The 19,010-nt window shown below is 52.9% G+C and overlaps 1 protein-coding gene across 1 annotated transcript in view; it reads right to left on the bottom strand.

Moving 5' to 3' along the window:
* The window catches only part of megf11 (multiple EGF-like-domains 11), a 369,526-nt gene that overhangs the window by 97,726 nt on the left and 252,790 nt on the right, over window positions 1–19,010 (bottom strand). Inside the window, exons 11-12 of the mRNA XM_045706373.2 lie at window positions 5,272–5,418; window positions 314–448 (exon numbers count right to left, since the gene is read on the bottom strand). Of these exons, the coding sequence (XP_045562329.2) occupies window positions 314–448; window positions 5,272–5,418 (282 nt within the window). The remainder of the gene's footprint in view (window positions 1–313; window positions 449–5,271; window positions 5,419–19,010) is intronic.

Here is a 19,010-nt window from a genome sequence, read left to right as displayed (position 1 = left end):
TGGTTACAGACAGAAGGGACAGGAGGAGAAGAGGGTTACTTGCCTTGGTTACAGACAGAAGGGACAGGAAGAGAAGAGGGTTACTTGCCTTGGTTACAGACAGAAGGGACAGGAGGAGAAGAGGGTTACTTGCCTTGGTTACAGACAGAAGGGACAGGAAGAGAAGAGGGTTACTTGCCTTGGTTACAGACAGAAGGGACAGGAGGAGAAGAGGGTTACTTGCCTTGGTTACAGACAGAAGGGACAGGAAGAGAAGAGGGTTACTTGCCTTGGTTACAGACAGAAGGGACAGGAAGAGAAGAGGGTTACTTGCCTTGGTTGCACAGGGAGCCATAGAAGCCGGACAGACAGTCACAGTGACCAGTCACATGATGGCACGAGCCAGAGCTGTGGACACACTGTGGACATGCCTGGCTACAGCGGTGCCCATAGAACCCAGGAGAACAGACTAAGGAGAGGAGAGGAGAGGAGAGGAGAGGAGAGGAGAGGAGAGGAGAGGAGAGGAGAGGAGAGGAGAGGAGAGGAGAGGAGGGAGGAGGAGGAGGAGAGAGGAAGAGGGACACAAATAAAACTCTAATCATTCCAGTTATTCCTATCGTTTGAAACAGAATGACTAAACAGTCAGGACAATCATGAAAGACCATTTAATCTAATGCATTAATGTATTAAAGCAGTTTAACAAATACAACTATGAATAAGAAGTAATTTTCAAGTACATTTCCTTTTTAAACATCACTGTCAGTTCTATTCAAAAGTACAAGATAATCAAATATTGTTTTGCAATTTACTTTTCTGGCGTGGTAAAGCCAAGACTAACGCATCTGATATATCTAACAAGATACCGAGGAAGCATTGTACTGGCACCGCCATCCATTCTACTGTTCTAACATACCGAGGAAGCATTGTACTGGCACCACCATCCATTCTACTGTTTTAACATACCGAGGAAGCATTGTACTGGCACCACCATCCATTTTACTGTTTTAACATACCGAGGAAGCATTGTACTGGCACCGCCATCCATTTTACTGTTTTAACATACCGAGGAAGCATTGTACTGGCACCGCCATCCATTCTACTGTTCTAACATACCGAGGAAGCATTGTACTGGCACCACCATCCATTCTACTGTTCTAACATACCGAGGAAGCATTGTACTGGCACCGCCATCCATTCTACTGTTTTAACATACCGAGGAAGCATTGTACTGGCACCGCCATCCATTCTACTGTTCTAACATACCGTGGAAGCATTGTACTGGCACCGCCATCCATTCTACTGTTCTAACATACCGAGGAAGCATTGTACTGGCACCGCCATCCATTTTACTGTTTTAACATACCGAGGAAGCATAGTACTGGCACCACCATCCATTCTACTGTTCTAACATACCGGGGAAGCGTTGTACTGGCACCGCCATCCATTTTACTGTTCTAACATACCGGGGAAGCATTGTACTGACTAAAATACACTGGCACCACCATCCATTTTACTGTTTTAACATACCGAGGAAGCAATGTACTGGCACCACCATCCATTCTACTGTTCTAACATACCGAGGAAGCATTGTACTGGCACCACCATCCATTCTACTGTTCTAACATACCGAGGAAGCATTGTACTGGCACCGCCATCCATTCTACTGTTCTAACATACCGAGGAAGCATTGTACTGGCACCGCCATCCATTCTACTGTTCTAACATACCGAGGAAGCATTGTACTGGCACCGCCATCCATTCTACTGTTCTAACATACCGAGGAAGCATTGTACTGGCACCGCCATCCATTTTACTGTTTTAACATACCGAGGAAGCGTTGTACTGGCACCGTCATCCATTCTACTGTTCTAACATACCGAGGAAGCGTTGTACTGGCACCGCCATCCATTTTACTGTTCTAACATACCGGGGAAGCATTGTACTGACTAAAATGTACTGGCACCACCATCCATTTTACTGTTTTAACATACCGAGGAAGCAATGTACTGGCACCACCATCCATTCTACTGTTCTAACATACCGAGGAAGCATTGTACTGGCACCGCCATCCATTCTACTGTTCTAACATACCGAGGAAGCATTGTACTGGCACCGCCATCCATTCTACTGTTCTAACATACCGAGGAAGCATTGTACTGGCACCGCCATCCATTCTACTGTTCTAACATACCGAGGAAGCATTGTACTGGCACCGCCATCCATTCTACTGTTCTAACATACCGAGGAAGCATTGTACTGGCACCGCCATCCATTCTACTGTTCTAACATACCCGGGGAAGCATTGTACTGGCACCGCCATCCATTCTACTGTTCTAACATACCGAGGAAGCATTGTACTGGCACCACCATCCATTCTACTGTTCTAACATACCGAGGAAGCATAGTACTGGCACCACCATCCATTCTACTGTTCTAACATACCGAGGAAGCATAGTACTGGCACCACCATCCATTCTACTGTTTTAACATACCGAGGAAGCATTGTACTGGCACCACCATCCATTCTACTGTTCTAACATACCGGGGAAGCATTGTACTGGCACCGCCATCCATTCTACTGTTCTAACATACAGAGGAAGCATTGTACTGGCACCGCCATCCATTCTACTGTTCTAACATACCGAGGAAGCATTGTACTGGCACCACCATCCATTCTACTGTTCTAACATACCGAGGAAGCATTGTACTGGCACCGCCATCCATTCTACTGTTCTAACATACCGAGGAAGCATTGTACTGGCACCGCCATCCATTCTACTGTTCTAACATACCGAGGAAGCATTGTACTGGCACCACCATCCATTCTACTGTTCTAACATACCGAGGAAGGATTGTACTGGCACCGCCATCCATTCTACTGTTCTAACATACCCGGGGAAGCATTGTACTGGCACCGCCATCCATTCTACTGTTCTAACATACCGGGGAAGCATTGTACTGGCACAACCATCCATTCTACTGTTCTAACATACCCGGGGAAGCATTGTACTGGCACCACCATCCATTCTACTGTTCTAAACACAATACATTTGACTAAATACTATCCACTATATTCAATAACACTGCAAAGACATCAGGGAACAAAATAACTGGCTTGCTAGTCAGTCTGTATTCTTGTTTGTCAATCCTGTCTCCACCTCTCACGTTATCGTCATTGATCTTCATTTAAAACCTTGATTGGCTTTCATAGCCCTTTAGACTGAGTGGTTGTGTCTGTCCACCTTGTCTCTTAGTAATGAAGACAACAGGTCTGAGTGGTTAAGTCTGTCCACATTGTTTCTTAGTAATGAAGACAACAGGTCTAACAGAGGGACATGAATCATCTCTAAACAGACACATGGCATGTGTGATTGTGTCTCCCTCTCTGTTAAATTCCACTTTAATCACGGCCCAGACAGACACACACGCCATGTGGCCCACACTTCAATCCCAACTCTCCACTTCTCTCGCTGTTTAAATTCCACTTTGTCTGATGTTTACAGGTTTGCCCCGTGAAGATCACAGCTAATCAGTGAATTGAGCCAGAGAGAAGCCCCAGCAGAGAACAGAAGATACAAGAGAATCCTAGGCGGCCAAGACTCCCAAGACCCCAAGCCACTCAGAGGGAGAGACAGGGTATAAAAGCCACAGTCTTCCAGCCAATCAGCACTCCGTGGGGTTAATAACATAGAGATACATAGAGGAAACCCTCCCCCACTCCCAATCAGAGCCCGGGGAGAGGCAGGGAACACACTCCTACCCTCACTCTGTGGGACTGACGAGGCTCAGACAAGGGACTACGAGGCTGAGACAAGGGACTGACGAGGCTGAGACAAGGGACTGACGAGGCTGAGACAAGGGACTGACGAGGCTGAGACAAGGGACTACGAGGCTGAGACAAGGGACTGACGAGGCTGAGACAAGGGACTGACGAGGCTCAGACAAGGGACTACGAGGCTCAGACAAGGGACTACGAGGCTCAGACAAGGGACTACGAGGCTGAGACAAGGGACTGACGAGGCTGAGACAAGGGACTACGAGGCTCAGACAAGGGACTACGAGGCTCAGACAAGGGACTACGAGGCTGAGACAAGGGACCACGTCCTAAATAGCAGCTTATTCCCTACACTGCCTTCAGAGAGTCTTCAAACCCGTTTACCTTTTTCCCACATTTGACATTTGTGTTGTTGTTGTTACAGCCTGAATTAAAAACATGGATTACATTGATATTCTGTCTCACTGGTCTATACAGAATAACACATAATGTCAAAGTGGAATTATGATTTTAGACATTTTTTTTTATTTATTTTTTACAAATGAATAAAAAATGAAAAGCTGAAATGTCTTGAGTCAATTAGTATTCAACTCCTTGGATATATCAAGCCTAAACGAGTTCAGGAGTAAACATATGCTTAACAAGTCTTAAAAAGTGTTTAACATGATTTTTAAATGACTATTCCATCTCTGTATCCCACAAAATTATCTGTAAGGTCCCTCCTGTTTGCAATAAGGCACTAAATTAAAACCGTAACAAATGTGGCAAATTAACTTTACGTCCTAAATACAAAGTGTTATATATTTAGAGCAAATTCAAACAACACATTACTCAGTACAACTCTTCATATTTTCAAGCACGGTGGTGGCTGCATCATGTTATGGGTATGCTTGTCATCATTAAAGGACTAATGAGTTTATATTGTTATGAAAAAAAAACGGAATAGAGTTAAAGCACAGGCAAAATCCTAGAGGAAAACCCCTTGGTTCAGTCTGCTTTCCAACAGAAACTGGGAGACAAATTCACCTTTCAGCAGGACAGTAACCTAAAACACAAGGCCAAATACAGACTGGAGTTACTTACCAAGACGACATTGAATGTTCCTGAGTTGATTAGTTACAGTTTTGACTTAAAAATCACCTTGAAAATCTACGGCAAGAACTGAAAATGGCTGTCTAGCAACGATCAACAACCATCATGTTATGCGTATAATAATAATAATAATACTCAAATAATAATACTCAAATAATAATACTCAAATGAGTAACAACAATTAACCCAGGTGCTAGTTAGGGTTAAAGGTCAAGGTACATGTGACCCCGGTGGCTCAGTTGGTAGAGCATGGTGTTTGCAACGGCAGGGTTGTGGGTTCGATTCCCACTGGGGACCAGTACTTTTTTTTTCTTAAATAAAAAATAAATAAAAAAATATATGAAATGTATACATTCACGACTGTAAGTCGCTCTGGATAAGAGCGTCTGCTAAATGACTAAAATGTTAAATGTAAATGTACATACTTCTCTTGCAGGAGGTCCCTCTGTACCCCGGGGAACAGAAACAGGCGCCATCCTCAGGTGAGCACGATCCTCTATTCTGACAGGAACAAGTGACGGAGCAGTTTGGACCCCACAACCCCTGAGGACACACACTGTCACACCGGATACCTGTGTACACACACACACACACACACACACACACACACACACACACACACAATCAGAACCCCTGAGGACACACACTGACACACCGGATACCTGTACACACACACACACACACACACACACACACACACAGATACTAGACTGCCATACTGTGAAGACTCTCCCTCAGCAGGTCTTCCCAGACAGAGAGAGACTGAATCTGCTCTGTAAGCTGGAGAAGGCAGAGACCAGAGTACGAACGCTCGAAAAACAGGTACTACTCTCTCACACACACACACACACACACCATACACACACACACACACACCATACACACACACACACACACCATACACACACACACACACACACACACACACACACACACACACACACACACACACACACACACACACACACACACACACACACACACACACACACTCAGAACCCCTGAGGACACACACTGACACAGTGGATACCTGTAGGGCTGGGGAGTAGGGAGTAGGGCTGGGGAGTAGGGCTGGGGAGTAGGGAGTAGGGCTGGGGAGTAGGGAGTAGAGCTAGGGAGTAGGGAGTAGGGCTAGGGAGTAGGGAGTAGGGCTAGGGAGTAGGGAGTAGGGCTGGGGAGTAGGGCTGGGGAGTAGGGAGTAGGGCTAGGGAGTGGGCTAGGGAGTAGGGAGTAGGGCTAGGGAGTAGGGCTAGGGAGTAGGGCTAGGGAGTAGGGCTAGGCAGCAGGGCTGGGGAGTAGGGAGTAGGGCTAGGCAGTAGGGCTAGGGAGTAGGGAGTAGGGCTAGGGAGTCGGGCTAGGGATTAGGGACTAGGGCTAGGGAGTCGGGCTAGGGAGTAGGGAGTAGGGCTAGGGAGTAGGGCTGGGGAGTAGGGAGTAGGGCTAGGGAGTAGGGCTGGGGAGTAGGGAGTAGGGCTAGGGAGTAGGGCTAGGGAGTAGGGCTAGGGAGTAGGGCTGGAGAGTAGGGCTAGGGAGTCGGGCTAGGGAGTAGGGAGTAGGGAGTCGGGCTAGGGAGTAGGGAGTAGGGCTAGGGAGTAGGGAGTAGGGCTAGGGAGTCGGGCTAGGGAGTAGGGCTAGGGAGTAGGGAGTAGGGCTAGGCAGTAGGGCTAGGGAGTCGGGCTAGGGAGTAGGGCTAGGGAGTAGGGCTAGGGAGTAGGGAGTAGGGCTAGGGAGTAGGGCTGGGGAGTAGGGCTAGGGAGTAGGGCTAGGGAGTAGGGCTAGGGGGTAGGGCTGGGGAGTAGGGCTAGGGAGTAGGGCTAGGGAGTAGGGAGTAGGGCTAGGGAGTAGGGCTGGGGAGTAGGGCTAGGGAGTAGGGCTAGGGAGTAGGGCTAGGGAGTAGGGCTAGAGGGTAGGGTTAGGGAGTAGGGCTAGGGAGTAGGGCTAGGGAGTAGGGCTAGGGGAGGGCTGGGGGAGGGCTGGGGAGTAGGGCTAGGGAGTAGGGAGTAGGGCTGGGGAGTAGGGCTAGGGAGTAGGGCTAGGGGGTAGGGCTGGGGAGTAGGGCTAGGGAGTAGGGCTAGGGAGTAGGGCTAGGGGGTAGGGCTGGGGAGTAGGGCTAGGGAGTAGGGCTAGGGAGTAGGGCTAGGGAGTAGGGCTAGGGGGTAGGGCTGGGGAGTAGGGCTAGGGAGTAGGGCTAGGGAGTAGGGCTAGGGAGTAGGGCTGGGGAGTAGGGCTAGGGAGTAGGGCTAGGGAGTAGGGCTAGGGAGTAGGGCTAGGGAGTAGGGCTAGGGAGTAGGGCTAGGGAGTAGGGCTAGGGAGTAGGGCTAGGGAGTAGGGCTAGGGAGTAGGGCTAGGGGGTAGGGCTAGGGAGTAGGGCTAGGGAGTAGGGCTAGGGAGTAGGGCTAGGGGAGTAGGGCTAGGGAGTAGGGCTAGGGAGTAGGGCTAGGGAGTAGGGCTAGGGAGTAGGGCTAGGGAGTAGGGAGTAGGGCTAGGGAGTAGGGCTGGGGAGTAGGGCTAGGGAGTAGGGCTAGGGAGTAGGGCTAGGGAGTAGGGCTAGGGGGTAGGGCTGGGGAGTAGGGCTAGGGAGTAGGGCTAGGGAGTAGGGCTAGGGAGTAGGGCTAGGGAGTAGGGCTAGGGGGTAGGGCTGGGGAGTAGGGCTAGGGAGTAGGGCTAGGGGAGTAGGGCTAGGGAGTAGGGCTAGGGGGTAGGGCTGGGGAGTAGGGCTAGGGAGTAGGGCTAGGGAGTAGGGCTAGGGAGTAGGGCTAGGGGGTAGGGCTGGGGAGTAGGGCTAGGGAGTAGGGCTAGGGAGTAGGGCTGGGGAGTAGGGCTGGGGAGTAGGGCTAGGGAGTAGGGCTAGGGAGTAGGGCTAGGGAGTAGGGCTAGGGAGTAGGGCTGGGGAGTAGGGCTAGGGAGTAGGGCTAGGGAGTAGGGCTAGGGGGTAGGGCTAGGGAGTAGGGCTAGGGAGTAGGGCTAGGGAGTAGGGCTAGGGAGTAGGGCTAGGGAGTAGGGCTAGGGAGTAGGGCTGGGGAGTAGGGCTAGGGAGTAGGGCTAGGGAGTAGGGCTAGGGGGTAGGGCTGGGGAGTAGGGCTAGGGAGTAGGGCTAGGGAGTAGGGAGTAGGGCTAGGGAGTAGGGCTGGGGAGTAGGGCTAGGGAGTAGGGCTGGGGAGTAGGGCTAGGGAGTAGGGAGTAGGGCTGGGGAGTAGGGCTAGGGAGTAGGGCTAGGGGAGTAGGGCTGGGGAGTAGGGCTAGGGAGTAGGGCTAGGGGGTAGGGCTAGGGAGTAGGGCTAGGGAGTAGGGCTGGGGAGTAGGGCTGGGGAGTAGGGCTAGGGAGTAGGGCTAGGGGGTAGGGCTAGGGAGTAGGGCTAGGGAGTAGGGCTAGGGAGTAGGGCTAGGGAGTACGGCTAGGGAGTAGGGAGTAGGGCTAGGGAGTAGGGCTGGGGAGTAGGGCTAGGGAGTAGGGCTAGGGAGTAGGGCTAGGGGGTAGGGCTGGGGAGTAGGGCTAGGGAGTAGGGCTAGGGAGTAGGGAGTAGGGCTAGGGAGTAGGGCTGGGGAGTAGGGCTAGGGAGTAGGGCTAGGGAGTAGTGCTAGGGAGTAGGGAGTAGGGCTGGGGAGTAGGGCTAGGGAGTAGGGCTAGGGGGTAGGGCTGGGGAGTAGGGCTAGGGAGTAGGGCTAGGGAGTAGGGCTAGGGGGTAGGGCTGGGGAGTAGGGCTAGGGAGTAGGGCTAGGGAGTAGGGCTAGGGGGTAGGGCTAGGGGGTAGGGCTGGGGAGTAGGGCTAGGGAGTAGGGCTAGGGAGTAGGGCTAGGGAGTAGGGCTGGGGAGTAGGGCTAGGGAGTAGGGCTAGGGAGTAGGGCTAGGGAGTAGGGCTAGGGAGTAGGGCTAGGGGGTAGGGCTGGGGAGTAGGGCTAGGGAGTAGGGCTAGGGAGTAGGGCTAGGGGGTAGGGCTGGGGAGTAGGGCTAGGGAGTAGGGCTAGGGAGTAGGGCTAGGGAGTAGGGCTGGGGAGTAGGGCTAGGGAGTAGGGCTAGGGAGTAGGGCTAGGGAGTAGGGCTAGGGAGTAGGGCTAGGGAGTAGGGCTAGGGAGTAGGGCAGTAGGGCTAGGGAGTAGGGCTAGGGAGTAGGGCTAGGGAGTAGGGCTAGGGAGTAGGGCTAGGGAGTAGGGCTAGGGAGTAGGGCTGGGGAGTAGGGCTAGGGAGTAGGGCTAGGGAGTAGGGCTAGGGAGTAGGGCTAGGGAGTAGGGCTAGGGAGTAGGGCTAGGGGGTAGGGCTAGGGAGTAGGGCTAGGGAGTAGGGCTAGGGGGTAGGGCTAGGGAGTAGGGCTAGGGGGTAGGGCTGGGGAGTAGGGCTAGGGAGTAGGGCTAGGGAGTAGGGCTAGGGAGTAGGGCTAGGGGGTAGGGCTGGGGAGTAGGGCTAGGGAGTAGGGCTAGGGAGTAGGGCTGGGGAGTAGGGCTGGGGAGTAGGGCTAGGGACTAGGGCTAGGGAGTAGGGCTAGGGAGTAGGGCTAGGGAGTAGGGCTGGGGAGTAGGGCATGGGGAGTATGGCTAGGGAGTAGGGCTAGGGGGTAGGGCTAGGGAGTAGGGCTAGGGAGTAGGGCTAGGGAGTAGGGCTGGGGAGTAGGGCTAGGGAGTAGGGCTGGGGAGTAGGGCTAGGGAGTAGGGCTAGGGAGTAGGGCTAGGGAGTAGGGCTAGGGACTAGGCTAGGGAGTAGGGCTAGGGGTAGGGCTAGGGAGTAGGGAGTAGGGCTGGGGAGTAGGGCTAGGGAGTAGGGCTAGGGAGTAGGGCTAGGGAGTAGGGCTAGGGGAGGGTAGGGCTAGGGGAGTAGGGCTAGGGAGTAGGGCTAGGGGGTAGGGCTAGGGAGTAGGGCTAGGGAGTAGGGCTAGGGAGTAGGGCTAGGGGGTAGGGCTGGGGAGTAGGGCTAGGGAGTAGGGCTAGGGAGTAGGGAGTAGGGCTGGGGAGTAGGGCTAGGGAGTAGGGCTAGGGAGTAGGGCTAGGGGGTAGGGCTGGGGAGTAGGGCTAGGGAGTAGGGCTAGGGAGTAGGGCTAGGGGGTAGGGCTGGGGAGTAGGGCTAGGGAGTAGGGCTAGGGAGTAGGGCTAGGGGGTAGGGCTAGGGGGTAGGGCCGGGGAGTAGGGCCAGGGAGTAGGGCTAGGGAGTAGGGCTAGGGAGTAGGGCTGGGGAGTAGGGCTAGGGAGTAGGGCTAGGGAGTAGGGCTAGGGAGTAGGGCTAGGGAGTAGGGCTAGGGGGTAGGGCTGGGGAGTAGGGCTAGGGAGTAGGGCTAGGGAGTAGGGCTAGGGGGTAGGGCTGGGGAGTAGGGCTAGGGAGTAGGGCTAGGGAGTAGGGCTAGGGGGTAGGGCTGGGGAGTAGGGCTAGGGAGTAGGGCTAGGGAGTAGGGCTAGGGAGTAGGGCTGGGGAGTAGGGCTGGGGAGTAGGGCTAGGGAGTAGGGCTAGGGAGTAGGGCTAGGGAGTAGGGCTAGGGGGTAGGGCTGGGGAGTAGGGCTAGGGAGTAGGGCTAGGGAGTAGGGCTAGGGAGTAGGGCTAGGGAGTAGGGCTAGGGGGTAGGGCTGGGGAGTAGGGCTAGGGAGTAGGGCTAGGGAGTAGGGAGTAGGGCTAGGGAGTAGGGCTGGGGGGTAGGGCTGGGGAGTAGGGCTAGGGAGTAGGGCTAGGGAGTAGGGCTAGGGAGTAGGGCTAGGGGGTAGGGCTGGGGAGTAGGGCTAGGGAGTAGGGCTGGGGAGTAGGGCTGGGGAGTAGGGCTAGGGAGTAGGGCTAGGGAGTAGGGCTAGGGGGTAGGGCTAGGGAGTAGGGCTAGGGAGTAGGGCTGGGGAGTAGGGCTGGGGAGTAGGGCTAGGGAGTAGGGCTAGGGGGTAGGGCTAGGGAGTAGGGCTAGGGAGTAGGGCTAGGGAGTAGGGCTAGGGAGTAGGGCTGGGGAGTAGGGCTAGGGAGTAGGGCTGGGGAGTAGGGCTAGGGAGTAGGGCTAGGGAGTAGGGCTAGGGAGTAGGGCTAGGGGTAGGGCTAGGGAGTAGGAAGTAGGGCTGGGGTTTTCTTTATTTTTTTACTGTTTTCTACATTGTAAAACGATGAAATAACACATATGGAATCATGTAGTAACCAAAAAAATGGTTAAACAAATCAAAATCTATTTTATATTTGAGATTCTTCAAAAGTAGCCACCAAAGCTTTTGCTGTTTGTCCAGGAAGGAGAGTGCTGCATCAGATGACCTGGCCTCCACAATCACCCGACCTCAACCCAATTTGAGATGGTTTGGGATGAGTTGGACCACAGAGTGAAGGAAAAGCAGCCAAACAAGTGCTCAGCATATGTGGGAACTCCTTCAAGACTGTTGGAAAAGCATTCCTCATGAAGCTGGTTGAGAGAATGCCAAGAGTGTGGTGTGCAATGCTGTCATCAAGGCAAAAAGGTGGCTACTTTGAAGAATCTAAAATCTGAAATATATTTAGATTTATTTAACACTTTTTTTTGGTTAATAAATGATTCGATATGTGTTATTTCATAGTTTTGATGTCTTCACTATTATTTTACAATGTAGAAAATAGTTTAAAAAAAGAGTAGGTGTGTCCAAACTTCTGACTGGTACTGTACATAGACAGCAAAGCAAACATGAAGATGGATACACAAACCCTTCTATCCCTCTGACCCTCTACTCTGAGCAGCAAAGCAGAAACACCGTATCCAGTGAGGTCCTTCTGTTCTAAAAATAGTCCGTCCCCCCCCTCCATTGGAGTTATCGAGTACTCTCCCCCCCCCAAAAAAAAATCATGAGAGTACTTGAACAGTGGAAGAAAATATCAAATGCTCATCCCAAAAGACACCCACAAATCATCCTTTCATGCTCCTCCAGCCTTTCCCTCTGTTCCAGAGAGAGAGAGAGAGAGAGACAGCTCATTTGAGATGTACTTTGACAGAGAAGAGAGAGCCTCAGAGAGCAGAGCAGCTGGGATATATGACCATTAAAACCACATTAAGGGCAATACTTTTGAATTAAAGAACAGCTAATCTCTCTGGGGGGGGGGGGGGGGGGGGGGCAATCCTCACACAGTATAGTACAGTACCTGGATACCCTTTGAGGGGGAGGCAGAAGGGCGAGGAGAGGTGGTGGTGGTGGTGGTGGAGGAAGAGAGGAAGAGAGGTGAGTTAGTCAGAAACAGTCCTTTGAGGGGGAGAGTCAAGAGGGCTAAGGGATGGTGAGGGGAGGGAGGATGGGAAGGAAGGCAGAAAGGGAGGGTGTTAGTCGAGAACATGCAGACTGAACTTCAAAGTGAGGCTTGATTCAGAGACTGTTCGGTTCTTTCTAGACCCGGCAGAATAAGGCATGCATCTTAAATTAAACCCTATTCCCTTTATAGTGCACTGCTTTTGACAAGGGCCGCTAGGGACTATGAAGGGAATAGAGTGTCTTTTGACCAGGGCCCCTAGGGACTATGAAGGGAATAGAGTGCCTGACCAGGGCCCCTAGGGACTATGAAGGGAATAGAGTGTCTGACTAGGGCCCCTAGGGACTATGAAGGGAATAGAGTGTCTGACCAGGGCCCCTAGGGACTATGAAGGGAATAGAGTGTCTGACCAGGGCCCCTAGGGACTATGAAGGGAATAGAGTGTCTGACCAGGGCCCCTAGGGACTATAAAAGGAATAGAGTGTCTGACAAGGGCCCTTAGGGACTATGAAGGGAATATAGTGTCTTTTGACCAGGGCCCCTAGGGACTATGAAGGGAATAGAGTGTCTGACCAGGGCCCCTAGGGACTATGAAGGGAATAGAGTGTCTGACCAGGGCCCCTAGGAACTATGAAGGGAATAGAGTGTCTTTTGACCAGGGCCCCTAGGAACTATGAAGGGAATAGAGTGTCTGACCAGGGCCCCTAGGGACTATGAAGGGAATAGAGTGTCTTTTGACCAGGGCCCCTAGGAACTATGAAGGGAATAGAGTGTCTGACCAGGGCCCCTAGGAACTATAAAGGGAATAGAGTGTCTGACCAGGGCCCCTAGGGACTATAAAGGGAATAGAGTGTCTGACCAGGGCCCCTAGGGACTGTGAAGGGAATAGAGTGTCTGACCAGGGCCCCTAGGGACTATGAAGGGAATAGAGTGTCTGACCAGGGCCCCTAGGGACTATGAAGGGAATAGAGTGTCTGACCAGGGCCCCTAGGGACTATAAAAGGAATAGAGTGTCTGACAAGGGCCCTTAGGGACTATGAAGGGAATAGAGTGTCTTTTGACCAGGGCCCCTAGGGACTATGAAGGGAATAGAGTGTCTGACCAGGGCCCCTAGGGACTATGAAGGGAATAGAGTGTCTGACCAGGGCCCCTAGGGACTATGAAGGGAATAGAGTGTCTGACCAGGGCCCCTAGGGACTATAAAAGGAATAGAGTGTCTGACCAGGGCCCCTAGGGACTATGAAGGGAATAGAGTGTCTGACCAGGGCCCCTAGGGACTATGAAGGGAATAGAGTCTCTGACCAGGGCCCCTAGGAACTATAAAGGGAATAGAGTGTCTGACCAGGGCCCCTAGGGACTGTGAAGGGAATAGAGTGTCTGACCAGGGCCCCTAGGGACTGTGAAGGGAATAGAGTGTCTGACTAGGGCCCCTAGGGACTGTGAAGGGAATAGAGTGTCTGACCAGGGCCCCTAGGGACTATGAAGGGAATAGAGTGTCTGACCAGGGCCCCTAGGGACTGTGAAGGGAATAGAGTGTATTTTGACCAGGGCCCCTAGGAACTATGAAGGGAATAGAGTGTCTGACCAGGGCCCCTAGGGACTGTGAAGGGAATAGAGTGTCTGACCAGGGCCCCTAGGGACTGTGAAGGGAATAGAGTGTATTTTGACCAGGGCCCCTAGGAACTATGAAGGGAATAGAGTGTCTGACCAGGGCCCCTAGGGACTGTGAAGGGAATAGAGTGTATTTTGACCAGGGCCCCTAGGAACTATAAAGGGAATAGAGTGTCTGACCAGGGCCCCTAGGGACTATAAAAGGAATAGAGTGTCTGACAAGGGCCCTTAGGGACTATGAAGGGAATAGAGTGTCTTTTGACCAGGGCCCCTAGGGACTATGAAGGGAATAGAGTGTCTGACCAGGGCCCCTAGGGACTATGAAGGGAATAGAGTGTCTGACCAGGGCCCCTAGGGACTATGAAGGGAATAGAGTGTCTGACCAGGGCCCCTAGGGACTATAAAAGGAATAGAGTGTCTGACCAGGGCCCCTAGGGACTATGAAGGGAATAGAGTGTCTGACCAGGGCCCCTAGGGACTATGAAGGGAATAGAGTCTCTGACCAGGGCCCCTAGGGACTATAAAGGGAATAGAGTGTCTGACCAGGGCCCCTAGGGACTATGAAGGGAATAGAGTGTCTGACCAGGGCCCCTAGGGACTATGAAGGGAATAGAGTGTCTGACCAGGGCCCCTAGGGACTGTGAAGGGAATAGAGTGTATTTTGACCAGGGCCCCTAGGAACTATGAAGGGAATAGAGTGTCTGACCAGGGCCCCTAGGGACTGTGAAGGGAATAGAGTGTCTGACCAGGGCCCCTAGGGACTGTGAAGGGAATAGAGTGTATTTTGACCAGGGCCCCTAGGAACTATGAAGGGAATAGAGTGTCTGACCAGGGCCCCTAGGGACTGTGAAGGGAATAGAGTGTATTTTGACCAGGGCCCCTAGGAACTATAAAGGGAATAGAGTGTCTGACCAGGGCCCCTAGGGACTGTGAAGGGAATAGAGTGTCTTTTGACCAGGGCCCCTAGGGACTATGAAGGGAATAGAGTGTCTGACCAGGGCCCCTAGGGACTATAAAGGGAATAGAGTGTCTGACCAGGGCCCCTAGGGACTATGAAGGGAATAGAGTGTCTGACCAGGGCCCCTAGGGACTATAAAGGGAATAGAGTGTCTGACCAGGGCCCCTAGGGACTGTGAAGGGAATAGAGTGTATTTTGACCAGGGCCCCTAGGAACTATGAAGGGAATAGAGTGTCTGACCAGGGCCCCTAGGGACTATGAAGGGAATAGAGTGCCTGACCAGGGCCCCTAGGGACTATGAGGGGAATAGAGTGCCTGACCAGGGCCCCTAGGGACTATAAAGGGAATAGAGTGTCTGACCAGGGCCCCTAGGGACTGTGAAGGGAATAGAGTGTCTGACCAGGGCCCCTAGGGACTATGAAGGGAATAGAATGTCTTTTGGGTCACAGGCATGGAGTGGCTCGCTCTCTTTATTGTCAGCCAATAAATTCAGAGAGAACATGCCTCTTTGAGCCTCATCATGACAAACACAGACCCTTCGACAGGCTGGCAAGGGAGGAGAGGAGGGAGGAGAGGGAGAGGAGGAGGAGAGGAAAGAGAGGAAGCCAGTGTCAAGTCTCTTCAGAGGAGGGTTAGAGGTCCCACCACCCAATTAGAGCTGAGCAACACACACACACACACACACACACATGCAAATTCATCTAAAAAGGAATTATTTATTTTCATATTCCAGCTGTGCTATTTTATCACAAGGTTAAGCCCTTCCAATGGCGAGGTTATAATATGATAACTCCATAAGCTGCTGTAGCCTGGTGTAGCTGCTGTATCCTGGTGTAGCCTGCTGTAACCTGGTGTAACCTGGTGTAGCTGCTGTAGCCTGGTGTAGCTGCTGTAACCTGGTGTAGCCTGGTGTAGCCTGGTGTAGCCTGGTGTAGCTGCTGTAGCCTAGTGTAGCCTGCTGTAACCTGGTGTAGCTGCTGTAACCTGGTGTAGCTGCTGTAGCCTGGTGTAGCCTGGTGTAGCCTGGTGTAGCTGCTGTAACCTGGTGTAGCCTGGTATAGCCTGGTGTAGCTGCTGTAGCCTGGTGTAGCCTGCTGTAGCCTGGTGTAACCTGCTGTAGCCTGGTGTAGCCTGCTGTAACCTGGTGTAACCTGGTGTAGCTGCTGTAGCCTGGTGTAGCTGCTGTAACCTGGTGTAGCCTGGTGTAGCCTGGTGTAGCCTGGTGTAGCTGCTGTAGCCTAGTGTAGCCTGCTGTAACCTGGTGTAGCTGCTGTAACCTGGTGTAGCTGCTGTAGCCTGGTGTAGCCTGGTGTAGCCTGGTGTAGCTGCTGTAACCTGGTGTAGCCTGGTGTAGCCTGGTGTAGCTGCTGTAGCCTGGTGTAGCCTGCTGTAGCCTGGTGTAGCCTGCTGTAGCCTGGTGTAGCCTGGTGTAGCCTGGTGTTGCAGCTGTAGCCTGGTGTAGCCTGGTGTAGCCTGGTATAGCATGGTGTAGCCTGGTGTAGCTGCTGTAGCCTGGTGTTGCAGCTGTAGCCTGGTGTAGCCTGTTGTAGCCTGGTATAGCATGGTGTAGCCTGGTGTAGCTGCTGTAGCCTGGTGTTGCAGCTGTAGCCTGGTGTAGCTGCTGTAGCCTGGTGTAGCTGCTGTAACCTGGTGTAGCCTGCTGTAACCTGGTGTAGCTGCTGTAGCCTGGTGTAGCCTGGTGTTGCATGGTGTAGCCTGGTGTAGCTGCTGTAGCCTGGTGTTGCAGCTGTAGCCTGGTGTAGCTGCTGTAGCCTGGTGTAGCTGCTGTAGCCTGGTGTAGCTGCTGTAACCTGGTGTAGCCTGGTGTAGCTGCTGTAACCTGGTGTAGCTGCTGTAACCTGGTGTAGCCTGGTGTAGCTGCTGTAGACTGGTGTTGCTGCTGTAGCCTGGTGTAGCTGCTGTAGCCTGCTGTAGCCTGGTGTAGCCTGGTGTAACCTGGTGTAGCTGCTGTAGCCTGGTGTAGCTGCTGTAGCCTGGTGTAACCTGGTGTAGCTGCTGTAACCGGTGTTGCTGATGTAGCCTGGTGTAGCTTCTGTAACCTGGTGTAACCTGGTGTAGCTGCTGTAACCTGGTGTAGCTGCTGTAACCTGGTGTAACCTGGTGTAGCCTGGTGTAGCTTCTGTAGCCTGGTGTAGCTGCTGTAGCCTGGTGTAGCTGCTGTAGCCTGGTGTAACCTGGTGTAGCTGCTGTAACCTGGTGTAGCTGCTGTAGCCTGGTGTAGCTGCTGTAACCTGGTGTAGCCTGCTGTAACCTGGTGTAGCCTGCTGTAACCTGGTGTAGCTGCTGTAGCCTGGTGTAGCCTGGTGTTGCAGCTGTAGCCTGGTATAGCATGGTGTAGCCTGGTGTAGCTGCTGTAGCCTGGTGTAGCCTGGTGTTGCAGCTGTAGCCTGGTGTAGCCTGGTGTTGCATGGTGTAGCCTGGTGTAGCTGCTGTAGCCTGGTGTTGCAGCTGTAGCCTGGTGTAGCCTGGTGTTGCAGCTGTAGCCTGGTATAGCATGGTGTAGCCTGGTGTAGCTGCTGTAGCCTGGTGTAGCCTGGTGTTGCAGCTGTAGCCTGGTGTAGCCTGGTGTTGCATGGTGTAGCCTGGTGTAGCTGCTGTAGCCTGGTGTTGCAGCTGTAGCCTGGTGTAGCCTGGTGTTGCATGGTGTAGCCTGGTGTAGCTGCTGTAGCCTGGTGTTGCAGCTGTAGCCTGCTGTAGCCTGGTGTTGCAGCTGTAGCCTGGTGTAGCTGCTGTAGCCTGGTGTAGCCCTGTTTATTATATCTATCAGCAAGTCAACATTATCTCTCTCTCTGTAGGTAGGGATTCTTTCTCCCCCACTCTTTCCACTTCTCTCTGTACTGTACTGTATCTCTTCTCTTCTCTCTCTTTCTCAATCGTGATCTCTCCCTTTCTCGCTCTCTATTGCTCTGTCCATTCACAGATCCCCCTCTCTGTCACTCTCCAGGTTAATGCTACCCTCTCTGTCACTCTGCAGGTTAATACTACCCTCTCTGTCACTCTCCAGGTTAATGCTACCCTCTCTGTCACTCTCCAGGTTAATACTACCCTCTCTGTCACTCTCCAAGTTAATACTACCCTCTCTGTCACTCTCCAGGTTAATACTACCCTCTCTGTCACTCTGCAGGTTAATACTACCCTCTCTGTCACTCTGCAGGTTAATGCTACCCTCTCTGTCACTCTCCAGGTTAATCCTACCCTCTCTGTCACTCTCCAGGTTAACTACTACCCTCTCTGTCACTCTCCAGGTTAATACTACCCTCTCTGTCACTCTCCAGGTTAATACTACCCTCTCTGTCACTCTCCAGGTTAATACTACCCTCTCTGTCACTCTACAGGTTAATACTACCCTCTCTGTACTCTCCAGGTTAATAGGTCCCCTCCTCTTGTCCTGTATGTCTCTCTCCAGTGAGGTCCCCTCCTCTTGTCCTGTGTGTCTCTCCATCCTCATCTCCACCCAGCTAGCCTCATAGTTCTATCCTGTTCCCTCCTGTCCCTGTCCTCAGTGTGTCTCTCCACATGCAGGTCCTCTCAGCCACCAGGCCTGCACTCTGCTAAGCCCGTCTGAGTTGGGGAGCACTCAGCCCTCCCTCAGCCCTCCAGCCCTGCTGCACCCTGGTGACTCAATTAACCCAGACAGATGGCCTAGACTCTCCAAACCTGTACAGTGTTCAGAATGTGAGATCCCTCCCTCCCTCCCCTCCCCTCCCCACCATCCTTCCTTCTCTCCTCCCTGCCTCCCTCCCTCTCTCTCTCTTTCCTTTCCTCCCCATCATCCTTCCTTCTCTCCTCCCTGCCTCCCTCCCTCTCTCTTTCATTTCCTCCCCATCATCCTTCCTTCTCTCCTCCCTCCCTGCCTCCCTCCCTCACTCTCTCTTTCCTTTCCTCCCCATCATCCTTCCTTCTCTCCTCCCTGCCTCCCTCCCTCTCTCTTTCCTTTCCTCCCCTTTATCCTTCCTTTCCTCCCCATCACACTTCCTTCTCTCCTCCCTGCCTCCCTCCCTCTCTCTTTCCTTTCCTCCCCTTTATCCTTCCTTTCCTCCCCATCATCCTTCCTTCTCTCCTCCCTGCCTCCCTCCCTCTCTCTTTCCTTTCCTCCCCTTTATCCTTCCTTTCCTCCCCATCATCCTTCCTTCTCTCCTCCCTGCCTCCCTCCCTCTCTCTTTCCTTTCCTCCCCATCATCCTTCCTTCTCTCCTCCCTGCCTCCCTCCCTCACTCTCTCTTTCCTTTCCTCCCCTTTATCCTTCCTTTCCTCCCCATCATCCTTCCTTCTCTCCTCCCTGCCTCCCTCCCTCTCTCTTTCCTTTCCTCCCCTTTATCCTTCCTTTCCTCCCCATCATCCTTCCTTCTCTCCCCCCTGCCTCCCTCCCCTCCCCATCATCTTTCCTTCTCTCCTCCCTCCCTGCCTCCCTCCCTCTCT

This window comes from Salmo salar, chromosome 23 (genome assembly GCF_965601325.2).
Source record: "Salmo salar chromosome 23, fSalSal1, whole genome shotgun sequence".
NCBI lineage: Eukaryota > Metazoa > Chordata > Actinopteri > Salmoniformes > Salmonidae > Salmo > Salmo salar.
The sequence above is the reverse complement of the archived record's forward strand: the minus strand, read 5'-3'. Positions and strand labels throughout refer to the sequence as shown.